General features: G+C 39.8%; 1 protein-coding gene across 1 annotated transcript in view; it reads right to left on the reverse strand.

Annotated features, from left to right (window-relative positions):
* Positions 1-5847: 5847 nt before the first annotated feature.
* Positions 5848-22711, reverse strand: part of LOC108899782 (CD166 antigen homolog A-like) — a 38229-nt gene continuing 21365 nt past the window's right edge. The window contains 16 exon segments of the mRNA XM_018700428.2: positions 5848-7527; positions 7621-7737; positions 7739-7757; positions 8532-8643; positions 9114-9143; positions 9879-10011; positions 13891-14012; positions 14303-14429; positions 14547-14659; positions 15005-15137; positions 15252-15376; positions 17025-17198; positions 17465-17552; positions 17982-18046; positions 18188-18404; positions 18709-18815. Coding sequence (XP_018555944.1) covers positions 7654-7737; positions 7739-7757; positions 8532-8643; positions 9114-9143; positions 9879-10011; positions 13891-14012; positions 14303-14429; positions 14547-14659; positions 15005-15137; positions 15252-15376; positions 17025-17198; positions 17465-17552; positions 17982-18046; positions 18188-18404; positions 18709-18815 — 1649 coding nt within the window. The 3' untranslated portion in view covers positions 5848-7527; positions 7621-7653.

Genomic DNA, 22711 nt, shown 5'->3' on the forward strand with positions numbered 1-22711 from the left:
GTGATAAGGGTTTTTATTATTTTTTAAGTAAAAATGTGTTTGCCTATTGTTATTACATCCAAAGAGTATGGGAGAACATGATGACTTTCTGTCCCTGCCAGTTACATAGGACTGTTGAATTTGGGCACCAACAGATAGAGAAAGTTAATGAATATAGCTGCTTCAATAAAGTATTAAGATTGTATTCAGAAATGGAGTATATTCCTGGTTTCACTCCTAAATATGTGATATTGATGCAAAGGGCAGATTAATTTGTAATCATTTGATGTATGCTGCTTTATTGATTACTTTAAGTCTCTAAGAGGTGACATTAATAGATTTAACTGCTTTGGCTCATTGTAAAGGTTGTACGTTTTATTAGTGCTGCACAATCCAGCACTGACACTGGATCAGCATCACTATTTATGCTGGCCAAATTAAACATGGGATCAATATATGATCGGTGCATGCACAGAGTGCTGTAACTCTTATGGTTACCTATGTGGCATTTCTAAAAGACAGCTATTCAGACACTTTGTCCTTGCGAAGCCTTCTGAACCCATCTCATGCTTTGCACAAATGTTTCCACTAATCCATCTGTGAAGCAGAACAAGTATATCTCACTCCACCCACTTCAGGAAACCTCCCAAATTCTTCGGAAACTAATCAAGTCAGTCAGTTCAGGGAAACCAAATCAACCAAAGATTTTGTCCATTTGGCCGTATTCTATGAACATCCATCATCCTCAGTGGAGCATATAAAAACAACAAAAATGTGATTTTATTGCTATGGCCTTTCTGGTCATTCCCATGCCTCAGATTTTTTTCCATTATAAAAGCAGAGGCTACTAATAAACATAACCATTTCCATTGTGTTAGAAAGTCACATGGCTTCACTTTATATCGATCAGTTGTTCAAATTTACTTCTATAACGCCTTGAATACCTGCATTCATTCTTTCATTATCTGTACTGATTATACGTTACGGGTCGGGGGGTGGGGGGTGGGGGGGCTGGAGCCTATTCCTGCTGACATTGGGCAAGAGGCAGGGTACACCCTGGACAGATCACCGGTCCATTGTCCAACACATATAGACAAACAACCATTCCCGCCTTTCATACAAGTTAGTACAATTCAAAGTTCTTGACAGATGACTAACAAGCTTATAATAAGAGAGTACAGTACAACAATTTAGGGCTTATGCACACAAGAAACATGTAAAATGTAATGATAAAATCATTAAAACAGATGAAAAAATAGATTCAGAAATATAAAAAATGTAAAGGACAACAACAAATATCCTTTGAGTCAGGGAACACAAAACACCAAACAAGAAAGCTCCAACCTGTCAGTGATCGGACCAAATGCCTAAATCATGACTGTCCAGTCCAGAATTTCCACCTTAACTGAGCACAACACGGACATGGATGCCACTGACCTCGTTGCCTGCCAATACCATGACATTAGGCAGAGACTGAGATGAAACTGTCAAGGTATACTGTGTACGTCTATACTATAATGTCACACAAAACAAACAAACCAGGTATAATGGTCCTATTCTGAAGATCTATTTTAAAGCAGAATATGTTGCCCAATCAAAATCAAAAGCTCTTTCTAGGGTGTGTTCAGTGTTTGTGGACATATTTGTTAAAAATATGTAGACTTTAAAATATGTTTAATGGTTGGTTAGTTAAAATTTTACAGCCCATTAGCCTCTGTAAAATCTTCCTGATAATTTATGAAACTTTTTGAAAAATATATCTGGTCAGGACCTGCATTGGGGAAATATCACCCCGCTTATGCTAAAAGGGAGGAAAACATGCCTTCTTTCCTGCTCCCCTTTTGTCGTTTCTTTACCCCTATTCCAATCTGTCTTTTGTGATTTCTTCCCTTTAACTTTCCCTTCTTTTTCTTTTTTCCTTCTCACCCTTTCTTTAAAAGACAACAAACAGCACAGCCCACTAAACCTGATTTTGATGATTTGCAAGTGAAAAGAGGACTTCTATTAAAACTGACCTGACTCATGATAAGTTTGATGTATAGATATCTATCTTACATATAAGCATTGTTTCAATTCCATGACCATGACTTCATCATATAGCACGTTCAACTAGATTATTTGAACACATTTCTTTGCCAAGTTGCACAAATGTTTATGAAATGTTGAATCATTTAAATGCCTCTTGGTGTTACTACACAGTTTCCATGTGAGCTGTCACTGCAGTAAAGGTGTTAACCTTCACCCTTTTTTGCTGCATAAGTCATTAGTAGTTGTGATATTGTTGTTAATTAAACCTGCTTTTAAGCAGACATCACTGAAAGAATACTCATCAAATGATGATTCTTTATTAATTCTTTTTTTTTATTTATTATTTTACAGAAAAACTGTACTCTTTCAAGTGCTTTCATTCATAAAACAAACAATAAAAGCGTATCAGATTACAGTGAAGCACCACTAATGCTCTCATGATCACTTCTATGTCATTACTGGCTGGGAGCACTGTTTGGCCAACTAGCTTTTACTTGCCAACCAAACCAAACACTGTAGGGTGTTTGAGTGAGTGCTGTCAGTGACTGACAATAAATTGTAACTTGTAACAGCTGTCTGCATAACACGCAGCGTCCAATGACAACACACACAAACCCCAGCAGTCACCACAGAGACCCTGACATACATAAAGCAATGGAAAACAAAGTGTTTGCAGGGTGGATGCATGACCACTGTCACACCACACCTAATGTTCAAAGCCCAGAGGGAAAGAAAAACAAGCATTGACAGTTCCTTGCCATCTTGGGAACAGAGGACATATATCAGGTTATGACGTGTCCATATATCCGCTCTAAACAGGGTGATTAGGATGACAGAGAATCAACAAATAGTGAAAATTATTTAATGTAATTAGATTTCAATAAAGTGGACAGCTTATTAAGTCAGTGTAGACACACAGTATAAATACCACAGGCTGTAGTGGCTTTAGCTAAGATCATATTCAATGAAAGAAAGAAAAATGAAGAGAATGGGGTATAGACTTTCCCTTTGTGTTGGCATTGTATATGTGCGTTCAATGAAATGATCAATCCTCAGTTTTCTTTATACATGTGAAAAAGGTTTTGGAAACTGATTCCATCGACATTACTGAGTCAGATGCTTCTGTCAGTAAGTACTGTACTTGTCTGGCTGGTGGTGCCTGTTGGGCTTCATTTGATTAGTCTAAACTGTGTCTCCTATGCCACCCTGGCATGCCACCACAGAAGTTTAATTTAAGCCCTTATTTACTTAAGGAAACTCGTTTAGTTAATTTAGGACCACTTTAAGTCCAAGACTATTCTTAACCTTGTCTGAGAAATATCATTTGTGTTCATTTGGTTGAAAAGGCCATTTTAGTCCTCCACAGAACTTGTTTTAATCCCTAATCTAGGTCAAAAGCAATATAAAAAAAGAAATTATTCTTGCTGCAGTCATGGAATAGAAAACAGCTGACAAGATTTAGGAAAAAAATACTGTAACCACCAATTCCTGAAATTGTTTTCCTAAAATTTTGACCATTTGAGGAAAGACTATCAGGATTCTCATGTGGTAATCCTCTATAATCAAAAAACAAAAGTGACTAAAATATTATTATTTAATATCTAGAATCTAGTTTAATATTGGGAACAAATGTTCCAAATGCAAGAAATAATTCAAGCTTTTCTTTTTCACATATATGAATAGAACAGGATTACCATGAACCCTCATAACTTTTTATATCGTATACAGGATTTGAGTTGTTACATCAGTCATTTGAATCCATATATTGAATCTTATTTATGTTCTAAGTGTTATGATAAACAGGTTGGTTCTAATCTATGCGTGGATCAGCTTAGGAATGTGTCATGTACAGTTTCCCTATTCATTTCACACTCCAGTGACTTCATGTCAGCCACATGTTTAAAATGAGATGAGTGATCACAGTGTTTTCATAAACCTGTTAATGAGGTTTTAGCACCGTGTAGGGATGTTTGTTTGACAAGTTCCAACTGCGAGAGAATTATACAGAGAGGTGTTTCCATTGTTCAGCCTACCCTCACCCCATAGCAGTGGGCTGGACAAAATAATAGAAACACCTGTCAAAGTAACGCAACAGCACCACAAACTGAAACCTCCAAAAATGACTATTAATTTGAATCTAAACCAGTTTCAACATAAAGTGAACATGATAACAGTCATTAAGGGAGCATTTCTTCTGTATTAGACTGCATTAGGTTTGGTAAGGTGTTCCTAATAGACTGTTTACTGAGTGTATGTCTTCAACATTCAGCTGTGGTCAGAGCTTTTGATACATGAAAAGCCTGATGTCTGTGAAAAGAATTCCTTTTTTGTGACACTGGCGATGTTTTTAAATAGAAAGCAGAAAAATATGCACAGCTTCTGTTTTCCAACCTCAGCTGACATGTGAGTACAGTCTCTGTGCTCTGAATGAAAACACATCTAATGGTGCCCCCATTCTACCACTGCTTGTTACAGTATACTCTTTGGCCACAGGATGGCAGCAGAGTCTAATTTTGGTTGGTATTGTGCAGCCCATCTGGTCATTGTAATAGAGCTACCAACCAGCTGAGTGAAAACAGGAAATGACTGGTCATATTCACTGGCTATCACTGCCACAAGGCCAAAGGACTGAACACACTGGTGACCCATAAATGACCTTGCATTTCATGTGTGATCATCAAGCAGATAATGTTTTTAAGATTGTGTGAAAAAGTAAATGTATGCCTCCAGCTGAAGTAGAAATTTAAATTATTTTTTTTAATTAAATGCTTTGACTGAATGGTGTGGGCCATGACCTTGTAAGCCTTCATGGCTCAGACAGCAGAAACACACACTCCTGTCTTCTCTGTGCATGAATGTGCTCACAGGCCTACTCCACTCAGTCAGTGGGGTATTCAATGAATTCAATAATGTTTTCATATTGCTGCACTCGATCTAATACTAACGCAGAGACATTGATACAATGCAGAAACAAAATAGATGCCAAAGATATGTATTCAGTGTTCACGTCTTTAGCAATTCACAGTATATGAAAAAATGTAGTCCTGCTCCACTACTGATTAATGGCAGGTTTAAATAGTTAAATCTGATATGATTAGAAGCGCCTTATGGACATCTCATACCTATCCATCATCAGCTATGTGCTTTCCAGCTGTTTGTGTTCACAATGGGCAACAGAAACAAGACTATTTAGGCCATTTCCAGACACAACACCTGCCTTGAAATGCGGCTTAACAGTTTTTAGAGTTAGGGTTAGAGTTGACAAACTGTTTATTGTATAGACAGAAGAATGTGACACAGCAGTAATGACTTTTTAGGTTTTGTCCTCGTCATAATATCAGATCAGACCATGGATCAAAGCAGTTTTGACCCCAGAGATTATAACTTTCTATTCTTCATAATTGAGTTATACTGTTGAACCATAAGTGTCAAAAGTTAAATATATTTACAACAGTTTCTACAACAAATGAATCAAAATATAGGAAATCATATTGCAATTATGCATTGATTTACATTTTAATGTTTTTGATGCAAACATGACAACAAGATTGATTCTAATAAATCTACGCCTGCAGAATTGAATATGTATTTTATAGGATGTTTTTATTTGCGACTCTTTTTCTGCCTGCAAAAAGTGCCACTCTCTTGTGGTCTGTTTTCTACAATATTCATAGCTTTGCCAAATTACCGTACAAGCAATCATCACACAGTCGTTCTGCCACCATCATTCAAGAAATTCTCTGCATATATACAAGTGAAAAACATTTCGGAACCTCGTTGCTCTTTATTTTGAAAGGCGTGAAAACCGTAACAACATAATTAATATTCAGTGGACGTAACTGTTCCAAATGTACACTTTATTTTAAACAAAAGTACAAAAACAAACATCAGATATTTACAATACTTGCATGGCAACGCTCACTTTTCTTTGGTCATTCTTCCAATTTGATGGTTTTACACAAGGTAGGCAACAAACAGCAGCTTGGAGGTCTGAGATTATAACATGCTGAATCTATTATTCAACCAGACGCTGAGCAACCTACTGATGACTCAGAACGTAGTTAAATTTTTTTTGTGAAGTCTGCAAGCAATTTATCAACAGTTTAAATCCAAGATATGAATTATGGAACAATTACTGAATTTGCCTACCAGGATATTTTATCGTGTTCAATATAAATAGCAAAAAGAAAATGAAACCACATACTTCACAATTACATCCTGGTCTCGATACATTGTCAGATTTAGCGAATGCTCTTAAAAGACCAAAATTGTGACATGTACAGCTGCGCGTATTCCGTCGTATTCTACACAAACCTGACATGAAAACATGAACCCTAGTGCACATCACAAACTGAAGCAATTAACAGGTAGATTTTCAAAAGAAGGCAAACGTATCGTAACAGCTACTTTGCGACAAACATCCTGTCCAGTCCATGTTCTTGATTACAAAATTAAGCCGTAGCTACATAACAAACAAGCATACCTCAACACTGATGGAGCACAAACTGAGCATTCATTTACAACCTTGAGAGACAAACTAAAATATCCTTTCATTACTACAGGCTCAAGGACATTTTCTTGGGGGAAAGCGTGAAAACAAACAACGTGAAACAATCTGTGCAGCCAAACTAAAAGTTGGTAAAAATGAGTCAAATTATGCTCATACATTCTCTCAATAATCTACCTGCTTGTGTAATACAGTGGTTATGTTGAATGTACAGTACAATGAACTGAGTTTCTGTCATTTTTCTCTCCTGGTGACTTTCCAAGGAGGCACAGACAATCAAAGAACAAAGAAATTGTGTAACACCAAAAAACTCATATCTCCTACTTCCTGAAAATGCAACATTGTAAATCATTGTACCATCTACAACTAATGCTGAGTATAACAACATACCCTTAGCCCTTTCAGGAATTTCATCTCAAATTTAATTTTTCATTAACGGTTGAAGGAACAAATGAAAGTGAATGCACAAATAAACTGATTTCGTACGTTGATGTTGAAGGCAGAGGTTGTTTGACGGTGACGATGTGAAACCAAGAAGCAATGGCGGTGATGTCCCTTGGTCCCTGCTATGTCTCTGAGCCAAAGAGTCAAACATAGACTAATGCAGGCCTACACATCCTTAACAGCAAAGGCAACTGGTCTAATAGTAATTTTCACTTGCATCAACTAACAAAACCAAAAAGATCAGAATTTTCTCAGTTTCCCAAAATCCATTCTAACAAACATGAATCCTAATAGTAGACAAGTTTACACATGTATCAGTAGTGCAGACAAGTTATGTATATCACATACAGTATCCATTCTTTTTTTTTGTTGTCTTTTTTGTTTTTTTTTCTAAGGAATGGAGGGGTGACAGGTCATGGGGCTTGGGGGGTGTTTGGATATGCTTTTTAGTAAAATTCTCCCTGAAACCAAATCCAAACCATCTTCATCCCAATGTACACGTGTTTTTCTTTCTTTTTTTTCCCCAAAGACAGAGGTGAAGAGAAATGTGCAAAAGTTCCATGTTCTCACTGCAAAGAAAAGAAGAAATGTAAACAATGTCATTTGAAAGAGACTTTGTTGATATTTATATAAGCGAGTGGTGAAAATGTTGAGTTTTCTACCTTTCACATTCCCAAAGGATGTTTGCTGTTTCTTTACACCTCAGCTTTTTGGCTGTTCTCCTCCACTTTCTCCTCCAGTTTTTTCTCCTCCTCAGAAGACCCGTTCTCCTTTTCACCAGGTCTTCCAGCTGCCTTGCCTGTTTGGAATTAAACATAACATGCTGATCTGTACGTGCTGCGATGATGTGTTGACTGCACATGTGCAGGATAATAGCTAATATACATTGTCCACTGCATTAAATGGGATTAATGCATATTTGATTCAGTTAAAGGAAACGTCAAAGGTAAGGTAAGAATATAGATACCACTCGAACATCTGTCTGTCAAATATAAAGCTAGAGCCAGCAACTGCTTAGTTTATCTTAGCATACAGGGAGCAAATCTGCAGTTGAGTACAGTACAAGCACGGTATAAATTAAAATGCATTTACTATCTGACCCTGTATGAAAATATAGTTTCTAGTTTAAGTTGTGCTCGCGTGGTCAGTATATCCTACATTAAGTTGTGTTTGATGAAGTTACCACAAACTAATTTACATACAAAAAACCTACAGCTAGGTACTGCAGACAGGGAGCACTACAAAATAACATTTACCACACAGTACTTTAACCATATATCTAAACTAATCAAATAATAGAGCTTGATTTGTCCTGCATCTCCAAAAATAATTTAAAAAAAGTATTAAATATAGTATAAGCTGAGTTAGTATAACTGCTACTGAATAGTGGATACAGAACTGGCTTTAATAGTAGAAAATTGCCAAATTGTATCATCATCTATGATAAAAGCCCCCCCCCCCAATGGGGGTTCTCCAAACAGGACTTTGTGAATTCAAGATTTTAAAGAGGATTCGAATGACTATTATAGAACACAATTAACATGTGCAGAAAGGGTCACTGTTGACTTCTTACTTGGATTTCTTCATGTAGACCCAGTATGCCAGGCCTATAATCATAGTGGCGATGAGGAGACCGACTACAACTCCAACCACCAACTTGGTTTGGTCGCTATCCTCCGATTGGTCTGTGACAAAGATAAAACAGAGACGTCAGACCCCAGGGAGATGTGTTTCAGGATGAAACTCCAGCCTGACTGCATATGAGTACAGGGAAGGAAAAGAAACGTCATTATGTGCAATAAATGCGTTAATGAATGGACACATCCGCATGGTACATGGTTATGACTTACTAAGTTAAATGTTAATGACAGATATTCTTAGTTTATGACTCATTTCATCAGCCAGTGGGATTATGGACAATGTTGACAATTTGTCAGGATGCTGGTAGCTCCATTCCTCTTACTCCATATTTTATTAACAGAAATACACTGTCCAAACATTGATTTTCCAGTAGTACACTCCAAGGTGATGTAGAAGGTAAATATTTGATAGAAAGAGCCTTCTTTCAGTGAGCAACATTTGATTCCCCCATAGTCTTTACTCACCCCCCCTCCTCCCACCGTTTCTTACAAGCAAGAAGACTGCTACAACTTACCTTGTTTATCCATTCTCACCTCCACAATTACTGAAATCAGATATAAAATAAAATTAACGTCCAACCAAAAGGAAAAAAAAAAAACAAGCTTGAAGTCCAGAAAAATTACTACTCTACTACTCTATTCTACTTTTTGCATGCAAGTAGTTCAAAGAGGGAACAGATTGAACCCAGCATCCCAACATACACACACGGAGCAAGGTGTGTGAAGTGTCCCAAACATGTGGGTAATGAGGAAGCAAGGAAGCAGAGGATGGGCATTAACACTGCACGCTTTTGGACAACAGTGTGTACAAAGCGCTAAGAGCATGCATACACAGTGACACACAGTGAAGATAAACAACTTAGACGTTCACCCAATGATCATCAAAAAAAACAAACCACCACCAATATATGCACCAATGTAACAAAAATCAGCTATTACCCCAAATTCAGCATTTCCTTTTGCTTTTCATTCATACATTGTGTATCTAATATTAATTCTTTCTGTGATATGGACTAAAAGTCTTAAAAAAGTCAACTAAATGGTTGAGAAGGTCCTTAAGTACATTATAACTTAAGTACATAGATAAAAAAATCCTTAATTACCTGGAGTTACCATTAAATACATACCTGCTAAATTAGTAGTTTTATTACAGCATCTCAACATTAAGTCAAGTCAACATGCAGACAGAAAGAGTAAGTGAGCAGAGTAGGAAAACATCTACAAAGGCAGATTACAGGGTGGAGAGAGATGAGAGGACCACACCACCACTTTGTACTTACAGGATGACACATTTATAGCTTTGGTGTCCGTGCCAAACTCATTGCTCACTGTACAAGAGACAGTTAGATTTGCAGTGGGCTCAACCGTGATCTTGTGTGTAATCTTTCCATTGATGAAGGGACTCTCATCAGACTGAACAATAAGAGAGAGAAAGAGGAAAAAAAAACAGACACACACAAATGTTAGTATTTACAAGTCTGGCATGGGTGAATTTAACAAAGGAATATTTACACCACTAGGGGGCGATGTTGGTCCGATGAATGACTCAGTCTTTCCTTGACAAAGACACGCCGTGTGTGCCTCTGGGATATAGACACTTGAGTCTCTGAGGAAAACCCCAGACACAAAGACAAAGTGCCAACACCCTTTTCACATCCTCTACATATACAAGAGGATGTGGCAGTTCTGTAAATACCCATTACTCAGCCTGTATTCAGGCCTTACATTATTCTCTGAGTGAATAGGCTTTAAAAGATGCAATGAGAGGAGAAAAATAAACTTTGACTGATATGTAGAAATGAGTGTTATCGCCAAAACCCATTGTCCCTCAGTGAAAGAGTTCCGTGCACCTTTGGAACTGATTAATTATGATGCACAGGTTCAGGTTTTGAGGCCTTTTTTGAGGTTAGACACTGACTGAAAGGGCTGAAAAGAACTGTAAGCATCCCACACACACCCTCAGGTTCATATGTAATTCACACTGCGTCATTGAGCAGCTCTGCTATCAGTGTGCACACAGGTGTACCATGGAAACAGGGGGGTGGGGGGTGGGGGGAGGTCCATTTAAAAAATAGACAACTTTTGTCTTCATGACAGTCTGGTGCAAAAACACTGTGTTTGAACCTCAGAGAAAATGAAGAAATTTACTCTTTCAAAACACTGAGCACAACCACCTAGAAATGCTCGGACCAGATAAGTTCAAAAGTGTGACACCTGGGGGAAAATGGTAACAGTGGCAAACCTCTATGCACATAACAGGGAGTATTCAGACACTCTGCAGTATGGGGTGAGCAGCAAAAAGCAAAGCGTGAACGATCTCAGGACTAAGACACCTGCAAACCTTTGGAATATTTTTTTGTTTCCTCACAGAATCCAAGGGGAGGAGGATTAAACAGAGTGACTGCCTCTGTTTAGTCACGCCCTCACCTCTCTGCTGATGAAATTCATGGGTTTGTTGTGAGGAAAACAATACCATTATATTTAAACAACCATATGATCATGTTGGTGGTTTGCCTTCACTGCCTATGGACCTGCTGATACATACACGTTTGGGGAGGGAACAAGTGTATTTCAAGAAGCTGTTTGATGATACAACTACAAAGTGTATACTGATGTTCCCAATGAAGCCAAAATTGGTCTTCCATTCACTTGCTGTAGATAGAAATAATCTATTATATGTATTGGCTGCTTAAGATCCTTTTGCCTAAAGATGTCCTTGCAGTTGCTAGTACTGAACAAACCTGTTGAATTTCTATGACAACCAGTATTGAGCTACTGGCGAAAGAATGGCAGCTCTTAAGGAAAAATGGACAGCAACATTCAAAGCATTTTGGATGATGTGTTATTTAATCTACAAGAATGTCTCCATGTTAAAGCTGATATCCATCTTGTTTTTTTTTTTTGTTTTGTTTTTTTTTTTAAATCAATAAATTGCTACATTCAACTTTTAACAAGCACGTAGGGGAGACCCTTTCTCAAAATCTGTGATTAATAATATCGGCTTGTCATGGCTTGTTGTGTTGCAACTGTCCTAGGTGACACTAATGATAAACTCTGTGGTTCAGATATTCAGAGGTGTCAAACTTCACATGCATAGGGCATATTTTCCAAGTTTTGCAATGGCTGGTTTAAACAAAGAGCAGGCTTCTACAACCAAGACAACCTTTCACAGCTCAACTCTGCTATGTTTGCTGCAGTGGGTGTCAACAAGGGAAAAGACACAGACACATTTCAGCTTTAAAGTTAACATTTGATTAAATCAAACCTGATTAGCCAATTCCATTTCTGGGGTACATTTTGTCTGCAATAACCCATAATAACCCATAAGTAGCTTTCATTGGTAGTGACAGAGACTGCAGTTCTTTCACTGGATCCAAATGGCCTCCTTCTGCACAAGGTATTCACAGGAAACAATGCTGCATATAATTTAGCTTTACTCTTGGTAATATTACTTGAACACTCTCAACTTATTTATCTTAACAACGTGAGTTTGCTTGGTTGTGCTGTAAACAGATGCACCGACTGCTCTTCTGTTGTATTCATGATAAAGCAGCTGCTCAACTAGTGTTTACTTAAGTATTATACCACCACAAAGTCCTTCTAAACCCATGGTTACCATAGTAACAGTAATTGTGGTCAGAGATATTACACAGGTGTTTCCAAACAAACAAAGACCAAACTTAAAACCTGGGCTCGGAAAACAATACGTCTTTGCAGAACTATGGCATAGGCTCTTTGTAATGGCAGTGGACATCAAACACATTCAGACTTGGCAAAGGTAAAATGGTTTGTTGTCGACCAAAAATAAGCACTGCATGTGTGACATCATGTCCCCACAGTATGTTTGTTTTTATGTCAGTTTGCAGAGTTTGTGAGTCGCATCTGCTCCCTCTGCAACCCTACTGCTCATCACTCTGACGCGGGCACCATAAATAAACTCACCTTGGATATCAGCAAGTACCTAGGGGGTTTTTTCCTCAATCAGCACTATGCCTAATTTGATTTTGTTGTGTATTCATCTACAAAGCCCTGTATGCAAATGTGTTGGGGATCTCACAGAAGATTGTGAGGCCTAAACATGAGACTTCCAATAATCAAGCCACATTTAAAGTATCCCAACCTAAACGTCTAGTCTTGCAACAAAACTCATGACTGACTTATAGTTGCAATTGTTATCCTGTCATTTAAAAAGAATATGTTTTCCAGGGAATCTCTATGTGGCAATAAGCTGATGAATGACTTGAGTTTGCACTCACGACTACGGATCAGCAGACTTCTGGCTTCATTGTTGTTCTACTAACTCACCCAACAGGTTTATCCAGTACAAGGTGATGTGCAGACTGTATTTCTCAACTGAGGCGCATCTTCCCATCAGTGTCTCCTGAATGTGACAAGCGTTGTTCTGCTGAGGGATCACTGGCACACCTTTTCTGATTTTGCCCTGCATTATACAACTGTTGGACTGCAATATTTGAGTGGCTCACAAAAGCCTGTTCCACAGACATTCAACCCAGCCATGATCCGGTCATCTCTGGATGCTCTGCGGAGACTTCCGAGCTGCCGTACGACACGCAGATTTGCTATGCACCCGGGAACGGTGGTTGCTAAGAAACTTATTCTCCTGACCGTGAAGTCTACCACTCCACCCTGCTTTGTGCATTGGCTCAAGAAGATGTCGTCTATTACAAATTGGAAGACAGCAAGTCAGCAAGGAAACCCAATAGAAAGGATAGAAATGAGACAATTTGAGGACATTTCTTGGTGTGGAGTCACATTACCTCTCTCTCAGGACCTGCCTGGCTACATGAATTGGTGTGGTGTTCAAACTGATTCATGTGTTCATGTAACTTTACCTTGCTTCTGAGATGTTAATTTTGCGACAACATTTCTGAGGAACTATTTATGTTATTTTCTTATCTGCCTAGCCGCCTTTTTTTATTCGTTCCGTGTACATTCCGTCCTTTCAATATCTTTGTTTTTGTAAAATCAAAAACTGTAGTGTATTATAAAACACAATTACAGTAATACTGTATTTGTTACTGTGTACTTTCTGCTTCCCTTCGAGGTTTCTTCAAGCCTAGAAGATTGTGGAGAATTCTCTGTGAGCTGAAGGCAGCAGGGGCTGAGTGTGCATGAAAAAATAAAATCTTCTCGCAATCGTGATGAATAAATGTATGTGCAGCTATATAAAATTGATGGACATGACCCTAAGAAATTGTAACAATTATTGGTGGGAGAATTTCATGTAATTATGATAAGGGGTAACACTGCTAAGAGTGTGGGTGCGCATACCGAGGTGCCGTTGATGCTCCAGGAAACAGCTGGCTTCGGGGAACCTTCAGCTTCACAAATCAAGACTTTATGCTGGCCATCTTCGCCGCGCTTTTTGAGCAGCTGTCTGATGACTGGGGCACCTGCAATGGGATGTGAATCTTCAGATACGACTGAGAATGAGAAAATGATTTATTGTGGTTGCATTTTATTTGTGGATGTGACCACGCAACCAAAACGGCAGAGGAGAAGTTTTATAATAGAGAATGCGTTTATTTCCTCTCTCAGTTAAATGAGAAGATAGATACCACCGGCTGTAGCTTCATATCTGCTGTACAGACACGATAGTGGTGTTAATATTCTCACCTAGCTCTCCATGACAAAGCAAATAAGCGCATTTCACCAAATCTCTGAGTTCCCTTTAAGCCCTTACCTTCAACGAGCAGCTCAAAAGAAGCTTTTCGGCTGAGGAGCCCCATCATCACCTTGCTCTCATAGAGGCCAGAGTCCGCGTAAGTCAGGTTGGTAAACTTGGGCTGCTTGTCCAGTTTAACATTATCCTGATTTGAATGAAAATAACACCAGCATTCTCAATAACAAGCACAAAGTTTTCTTTTCTTCACTGATTTAGACTGATTTAGAAAGACTGCTTTTTTTATTTTATTTTATTTTTTTACCTTTGTCCAAAAGACCTTTGATTCTCCAGAAGCATCAATCCGCAGAGTCGGATCCAGGGCCGCACCAGCACTCCTGACGATATTCCCAGAGGGGTTTAAATTGATGTCTAGGTCTAAAAAGGAGAGAAGAGGTTGGCGAGGAGATGGTTCAGAGACCTGATAGGGGTCGAAACATTCCTGTTGTTAACCATACAGCCCTGCACTTGGCTCACAGCCCTGCAGACGCAGCTTATTAGAGGCAGCGCGATTGACACAACACTTTTCTCCTAAGCATAGGAAGACAGCTAGGAGCTGGTAAAGAGAGATATTTGGACTTTCTTTTCTCTAACACACACTTTCCACTCAAGATTACAGGTAGGAAAAAGAAATTACACCGACAACAATGCCGGCGCGTGGCATAATTGCAGTCATTTCAGTTTTTCAGCAATACAGTATGGTGGTGCTTTGGTTTTTCTTACAGTTGACTGTGATGTCCTCAGATGCTTCCAGCGAGGGGTCGTCAATGAGAGAGCATTTGTATTCACCGCTGGTGTCACGTGAGACATTGGTGATGGTGTATGTATCTGTGTTTTCCACTTTCACCAACTCTCCCTTTAAACACATACAATCAAACAACTGCTTATTAGAGTAGGAAGAAAAAGGAACAGGAGAGCGTCACAAAACTATAGTAGCATGAACAGAAGGGATATCGATGAGTATTTGTACCTTAAGGTGGAAGTTAAAGCTGGTAGGAGCTGGGTTACCATCTGCAACACACTTCAGAGTCACATTATCTCCTTCTACTAGAGGCTCCTGAGCAATGACCTGAAGGACGATGTTCTCTGTGGAGTCTGTGCGGGGAAAATAGGAGATAGAAAGTCAGAGAGGGGATGGCTGCGAAGGTGGCGGGTATAACAAGTGGAGCGTGTGGCCCCAGCAGCTAACTGCAAGGACTGCAGAGACCAACTGTGTCAGTGAGCTACAGAGAGCTCTAAGTTTGCACATTAGTATTGGCTATGACCAACTTCAAAATCCAGCTGAGGAGTAGGCTGGACTGCAGTCATATTCTGAGGCACTCAACCAAACAATCCTTTCAAGGCTCAGCGTTTCTGCTCCATCTGACACAAACTCCTCACATTTCTTTTAAGAAAGTGTTCCAGCTCTGTTAACGTTCTACTTTAAAGGCCACACTGAGCAGGTAACTTCAATATTTAATGCTGCATTCAGTATAAATCCCACTACAGAGTTACAGAATCCACACCTCATTTTTCAGCTGCTGCCATTAAAAGGTGTCGTTACCTGTGTGTCTTCTGCTAGAAGCAGAAGTATTACAGAAAAAAATAACACAGGTGACAGTGTGCGCCCACCAGCTACAGTTGCAGTTTTAAAAGAGTTGTTATTGTGGGTGTGGAGCTGCTGCTGATATAGCCCTGAAAAGCCCAACGAGACACTGTATGTGATGTTGGAAAAAAAAAAAGCGACTTCAATTAGACTTAGACGGACTTTATTGATCCTTTGGATGACTCCTCGGAAATTACATTTCAGCAGCAAATACAGCAGAAGATGTAAATAAAATAGAAAGAATATAAATATAAATAGAATTGGATTGAGGTGATTAAGATAAATATGCAGAGTAATTAAATAGTCAGACTAGTGTTACCTTTGACTGTGTTATTAAATTCGTGTCATGTCATATTAAATAACATTTGGCAGCTGCACTCGCCAAAAATATAACAAAATCATATTAGAGTCACTAGAAACACTTTCATAATTGAAGCTCAGAATCGAAAACAGCCCTACTGTTTCACTTCTGTCAATACTTTTTACATTTATTTATCTACAAGTGAAGAAAAGTGTTTGAAGAGAAGTGTTTCTTAAGCGTTTATAATTCTCACAGGGGAAAAAAAAGGTACAGATATCAATAAATAAGATCAACAGATCAACAACTTATAAAACTGTGGTCAGAGTGATTTTCTACAAGTGGAAAAACCCTCTGCTGCAGTTTTTTGGTTTGTTTGTTTGTTTGTTTGTTTTTACTTTTCATATTTTAATCTAGCCAGCTGCTAGAATGAGAGTGGGATTAATCTTTTCATCTAACTCTCAGCAAGAAAGCAAATAAGTGTATTTCCCAAAATGCCAAACTAATCCTTTAAGAAACCCTATAGTGGAAAATGTGTGGATCCACAGATGGATCCTGATCTGTAACAAAAACTAATCACTTGCTCCTAGGCACGTGTCCTAATACCACAGAAATGATCAGAAGTCTGTTGAAATATCCTAGGAACAAGTTTTTAAAAAAAAGAAAAAGCGCAATCTGGACTGAAAAAATAGATTCCTTTGAGAAGGGAAGTACAGGACAGAGTATCAACCTGTGGTGATGATGAAGCTGAGAAACAGCCATCATCAACCAGCATTTTAGTCTCTCATTTTGTGCCAGAGTTACTCTGACAAATAGAAAGTGTTTTCAGTGTATGTTGTTAGAGGAGTTCTGTGACTCACAGGTGATAGTGAAGGTCACCGGAGAGGACACCAGCTCTGTGCCCACGGTGTGCTGAGTGCTGCAGGTGAACTGGGCGCCCGTGTCTTCCTTCTCGGCCGAGTACTCCAGCACGGAGGTGGTGGTCGAGAGGCCAGTATCGGGGTCTACCAGCACCGAGGCCTGGATGGAAATCCCTAGACAGAAAACAAACAACCCTGTCTGAAAACCCTAACAAGGAAACAGCGCTTTAATGACCAAAACACTGTGCTCACGCTGTCGACAAGTGCGGCGCGATTCAGCAGTGAGGAATAATTTACACTGACTCCTCCAGTCAGAAAGCATAAAAAAAAAAACAACATTTGTGTATGTGATATTTCTAAATGTCAAATTTGCCCAAACTGCTGCAGAGGGCTGTTTAGTTAGCAGCTAAGAGAAACGCAACAAGATGAGGAACACAAACCTTTCCCATCAGCTGCCAGAGGTTTATTGTTCCTCAACCACGTGATGTTTGCGGCTGGATTGGCATCTTGCGCAACACATGTTCCTAGCTGTAGGGAAAAAAAACAAACACACACAACTTGAGAACTTTGGCAAAAACCTGCACTCGAAGACAAAACTATTAGAAATAATTTTAAAAAATCACCATTTCATGAATCTTTATAAATGGTCAAACACCTGAGCAAATTAGCTTTTTTAGTGCCTGGCCGCCATTTAAGCACTAAGGGGTTTTCTGCGCAACCGGCCATGAAATGCCCAAAGCATTTCTAAAGCCCCTCAGATCCTTTGGGTATTTTAATTGCAGTAGGGGGAGATTGTGCTCTTTACTAATTCATGAGAATCACTTCAAAGAACTCATTACTGTACTGTCTCTCCAATGCCTCAAGATACCTTAGCTCAAGTGAGGGATTTCCCTTGATGATTTACTGCTTAAAATAATGTAGGTATAAGCAATGTTTATCATTAAAAAAAAACCTCACCTTAGTAAGTTTGCCAATCTCTAGTTCCTCCACTTTGTCAGAAATCTCCAGGTTCGTTGGCGTCTCTGAAAACACGTTTAAAAAAAAACGTGTTAATGAGCAGGATGTTATTGCGAGTGATTGGCGTGTTGCGTGTTGTGCTTGTCAGTCACAGCAGCACTCTAGCTGAAGCAAACCAGATGGGACTCGTGCCAGCTCGTACTCACTGTAAATCACCACGTTAACCGGGTATTCCCGGATGTCCGCGCCAGCCACCACCATGCAGGTGAACGTCCGCTGGTCGGACAGCTTGGCCGCGGAGAGCAGCAGGCTGGCGTTGGCGGCCAGGCTCACCCGGCCCTTGTATTCATCGGTGGCGAGGATGGAGATGTTGTTGTCTCGCTGCCTGACCAGCAGGTCTCCTGAAAGTCCATCTCCTTTGTCCTGGAGAAGCAGAGCACAGTGCGCTTGTCACATATGGCATTGGCTTCCAGTTCAAATAAAAAAGCACACTGTTTTGTGCCCCCCCCACCACCACCACACCACACACACACACACACACACACACACACACACACACACACACACACACACACACACCCCTCAGTTCTTGCGGTGTCATGTGGAGGGACAGATGCCTGGTGTAATGAACGGCATATGCACTCAGACTGGGTGTGGTTCAGACATGGTAATTGGGTGTCAGACAGACCTCACCATTTTGAATCCATTGACCTCTGCTGTGACTTACATATTTCCATTTAGTGAGCATCACATCTTCTGCTTTTATGGCTCCATTGTTGCACGGGATCTCGAGTGTTTCTCCATACAGGCCGATAACAGTCTCCAAACCGCTGACTGAGAAAGAGAAAGGCAAAGCCATATTTTTCAATTACTTTTTCCAGAGGGGCTAATCTGGTCAGCTCCAACACAGCATGAAAGTTTTTGACTGAAAATTGAAATCCATTATTATTCTGAATGCTTCAAAAGTCGCCCCCCCCCCCTTTCTCTGTACTTATTTGACTGACACTTATCAATACCACTTAGCGTTCGCCTAAACAGCAGTTTCTATAGAGTTCTGCTAATTTTACAGCTCCCTTGGTAAGGAAAACAACCTTTCCTGCCCTAAATTTCATTGAAAACATCGCCATGGAGACAAAGTGCTTGAGAGGGGGATGGGAGGAGGGTGCCAGCAGAAGTGTCTCAATGGGCTGCGATGAGGGGTTAGAGCCAGAGGGCTGCAAGGGAAGAAGAGCCTGCCATGGCCCGACTGAGAATGAGGTGCTGTGGGTTTATTTTGTTTTTTTTTTCATTCACATTTCAGACCTCTCAGAGTTCAGGCTAAGGTAAAATGTGTGAGTGGGTGTGTGGAAACGAACATCTGACAGCTAAAATCCAAAACAGCTCATCAGCAGTTCAGCATGAGAACAAAGCAGTGGCCAGCAAGTTTCTATCTGTGGAATCACCGAGACATAATGTTTGTGTATTTTCAAGAAAAGTGCAGAACAATTAAGATGGTGGAGTATTCTGTGTGTATGCAACCCTGAAATTGTCTGACTGCGTTCATGCACAAAGAAACAGCTGCAAACTATGATGCCATCTCTGCACTAAAGCTAAAACTAAACTAAAGTTTTACTCACTTTCCCTCTGCACTCATCAGATTTATAAAGGTTTCCTCAGAGTGGTGCAAAGATGGGGTGGTTAATTCATTTGCTTTGTGCGTGATACTCATTTGAATCCTGTTTGAATGCGAGTAAATACTTTTACTATGGTTACCATTGTCTACAATGGAACAGAGTAACAACTGGAACCCTGAAGGCATATTTGCACAGTTGAATGTGAGCGGGCAAGTTCAGAGGTGCACGGAGTAGGTCTGCTCCCTTCTCTGGTCTGTTCTGTTTCCCACGTGTTAAACTTCCAGTTGTCAAGTGTCATTTCCACATCAAGACAATTAAACAAGTTCATAAAATAGTCAGGTAATGCTTTGATGCATTACTTTGCTAGAGACACAAACATGTCAAACGGTTTGCCTCAAGTCAACGAAGTCTGCTGTTCCTGCCGTCCTTCCTGACACTCAGCTGAGCGAGTTCACACTCCGACACTTGTCACTCATCTTTATGAGCTGTCAGCTCTGAAACAACATCTACTGTGACGCCGAACTAACCACCATCTGTAAAGCCACTGCAGCGAAGAGATGACAAACACTTTAATAATATGATTTAATACGAGGAGGATCTACCTTACGTTTTAGCTAGGCTGTACTGTTTCTAAATTGTTTTCAGCAATTGCTATTACTGATATGACTTCCCTGCCCCTGTGGCCACCAGTCTCACTTTAAAAGAACAGTCTGACATTTTGGGGAATGCACTTACTTCTTGCACTGATTTAGATGAGGAGATTGAAATATGAAGCTACAGCCCTCGCTTAAAAACTGGCTCTGGCTCTATCCCCCAGTTTGGCTGCTAGCTCCTCTAAAGCCTCACTAATTAACATCATCATCATTAACAGCGTCGATAATTAACAGCAACAAAAAGTGTAAAAACAAGAAGTTGTGATTTTAGAGGGGCCAGAACCAAGCTAGCAGTTTTCCTGTTTCAATATTTGTGCTGCAGCAACAGATATGAGAGTGGTATCAATCTTTTCATTTAACTCTTGGCCAAAACAAAGTGAGTAGTTATTTGGTTAATGGTGACAAACATACAGCCAATTAACGCCCTAAACATAACTAAAATGCCAATCCAGGCATCGTAGATACTGTGCGATTTTACTTTTTTCCCCAATATTTTGCTCATTTTTAAGCTTTTTTCATCCCATCATTATCTTATCGTATCTTATACGTGGACTTTCTTCAATGTGAGCTGCTGAAGCAGTAAAGTCAAAACGTCTCAGTAATCACAGTTCTTTGGGAGCAGTTTGCAGAGTTTCTTTGTTCTTGCAAACCTTTTTTCTCCCCCTAAAAAAAGGCCTGGTGCTAGGTAGACTCAACTAAATACTGTTTTTAAGTAGTTTTCCTAATTCACTGTGACATCCGTGCGAAATGAACTAAGATTGATGGGTGCAAAAACACAGGAATTACAAGTACAGAGACAAGAAACTAAACACAGCAGAGAACAAAAGGAATTTTAAAAAAAGAGGTGTGAGGTTGATCTGATGTTGATGACTATTATCACTGCTTACAGCTCCATCCGTGAAGCAGGAACTTGCTTAATGTGAGCATCAAAGCAGTGTAAGCCACCCTGATGAAAACTATTCGAGAAGCACATATCGCTACCACAGCACTTCACCCACGTAGATACCATCCTTGCATTTAAATAAGGCTCAGCGACATTTAATGCTGACAGCACGGGACAAAACAAAACCTCACTACATTTCAGCTGCTGACAGTTTTACCAGGAATTTTTCACCAAACACAGGGATAAGCTCTGTCACTTGCCAACTTAAGAACAATTAAAACTATTTCCTGCATTGATGCCTCTTATTGTCCATGATTTGCCACACCTAAAATCACTTCCTCTGGCATTATGAAGTGAATTAAAAGGATTAAAAGCTCAATAAGTTGCTTCCCTTCCCTTCCCTAAGTTGCTTCAAAATGTCACCTTGTGCCTTGCACAACTTCACATATCTGCACATGTTTTTCCCGTACTCATGAATAGTTGTTTTCTTAAGCGTTTGCTAAAGTTCTATTTAATTGTCATGCACCTGAAACGCAGCTGTACTGTGTTCTCCAGCTAAGACAATGAGCAGCACACAGGCAGTTTGCTGGACTGTAAATTCGTGCCTGCATTTCACAGCTTTGCACACATCCAGATTTTGGGTGCACATCAGTCCGATCCACCTGAAATGCTAATGCGGACTGCTGGTGCGAACACAGCATCCTGATGTAGCCGCCCGACACTGCCTTGTGTTGTCTTTCTAATGTAAATCTAATGAAACTGACTCTCATGCTTGAATGGGCTTCAGCTAGAAGCGCAGGTTCTTGGTCCAGGCAGAAAAGATTGCACATGCCGGGCCGAAAAAAAAGGAAAATGGAGACATTGTGAATCTATTAAGAGGAGGCAGATAATGAGCTCTCTGTGCAAGACACGGGTGCATGGTTTTGCATATGTGTCAAATCTGATGATAAACTCCTACGTTTCATTTTGGGAGTTATTTAAGGTGCCAAAAATAATCTGTCAGTGCCTTGATTATGTGCTACACCTGGGCGTCTTGGTGCCAGAACACTCTAATGGTCGAGGAAACATCCAAATGTTGTTCAGAAACTAGTTGGCAACCAGATCCACACATGTTGTATCTCGGTGCCGAGACTTAAAGTTCTCAGGAGACACTGCTGCACTACCTGCTCTGCTGAATCTTGCAATTGTTGAATAACAAGAGTCAGTTATATTCAGGTTACACTGCAAGCACTGCAGTGCTGGAAAAGGTTATCGCTCTCCCCGTATAATAGACTCCTTACATTTCAAATTCAAATAGGCGTTTTTGAATATTCAAATAAAGCTGTGTTCAGCCTCTCTGAGAACTTTAAAAGAGTCTGTATTAAGGAAAAGGCTTTATCTGCACAGATTACACTGTTACACAATGAGAACTAATCGCACATGTTGAGTTACAGAAGACAAAGCTCCTGCTGCTTACTGAGATAAGGTAATCCTTCCACAACAAAAGTAGGTGAACAGTGTGACTTCACACTGACAAACACACAAAGTATGCAAGAAATGATCAGTCTGTCTATATGGTGAGGGAACAATGAAAAGTTGTAA

This window comes from Lates calcarifer, linkage group LG21 (genome assembly GCF_001640805.2).
Source record: "Lates calcarifer isolate ASB-BC8 linkage group LG21, TLL_Latcal_v3, whole genome shotgun sequence".
NCBI classification, from domain to species: domain Eukaryota; kingdom Metazoa; phylum Chordata; class Actinopteri; family Centropomidae; genus Lates; species Lates calcarifer.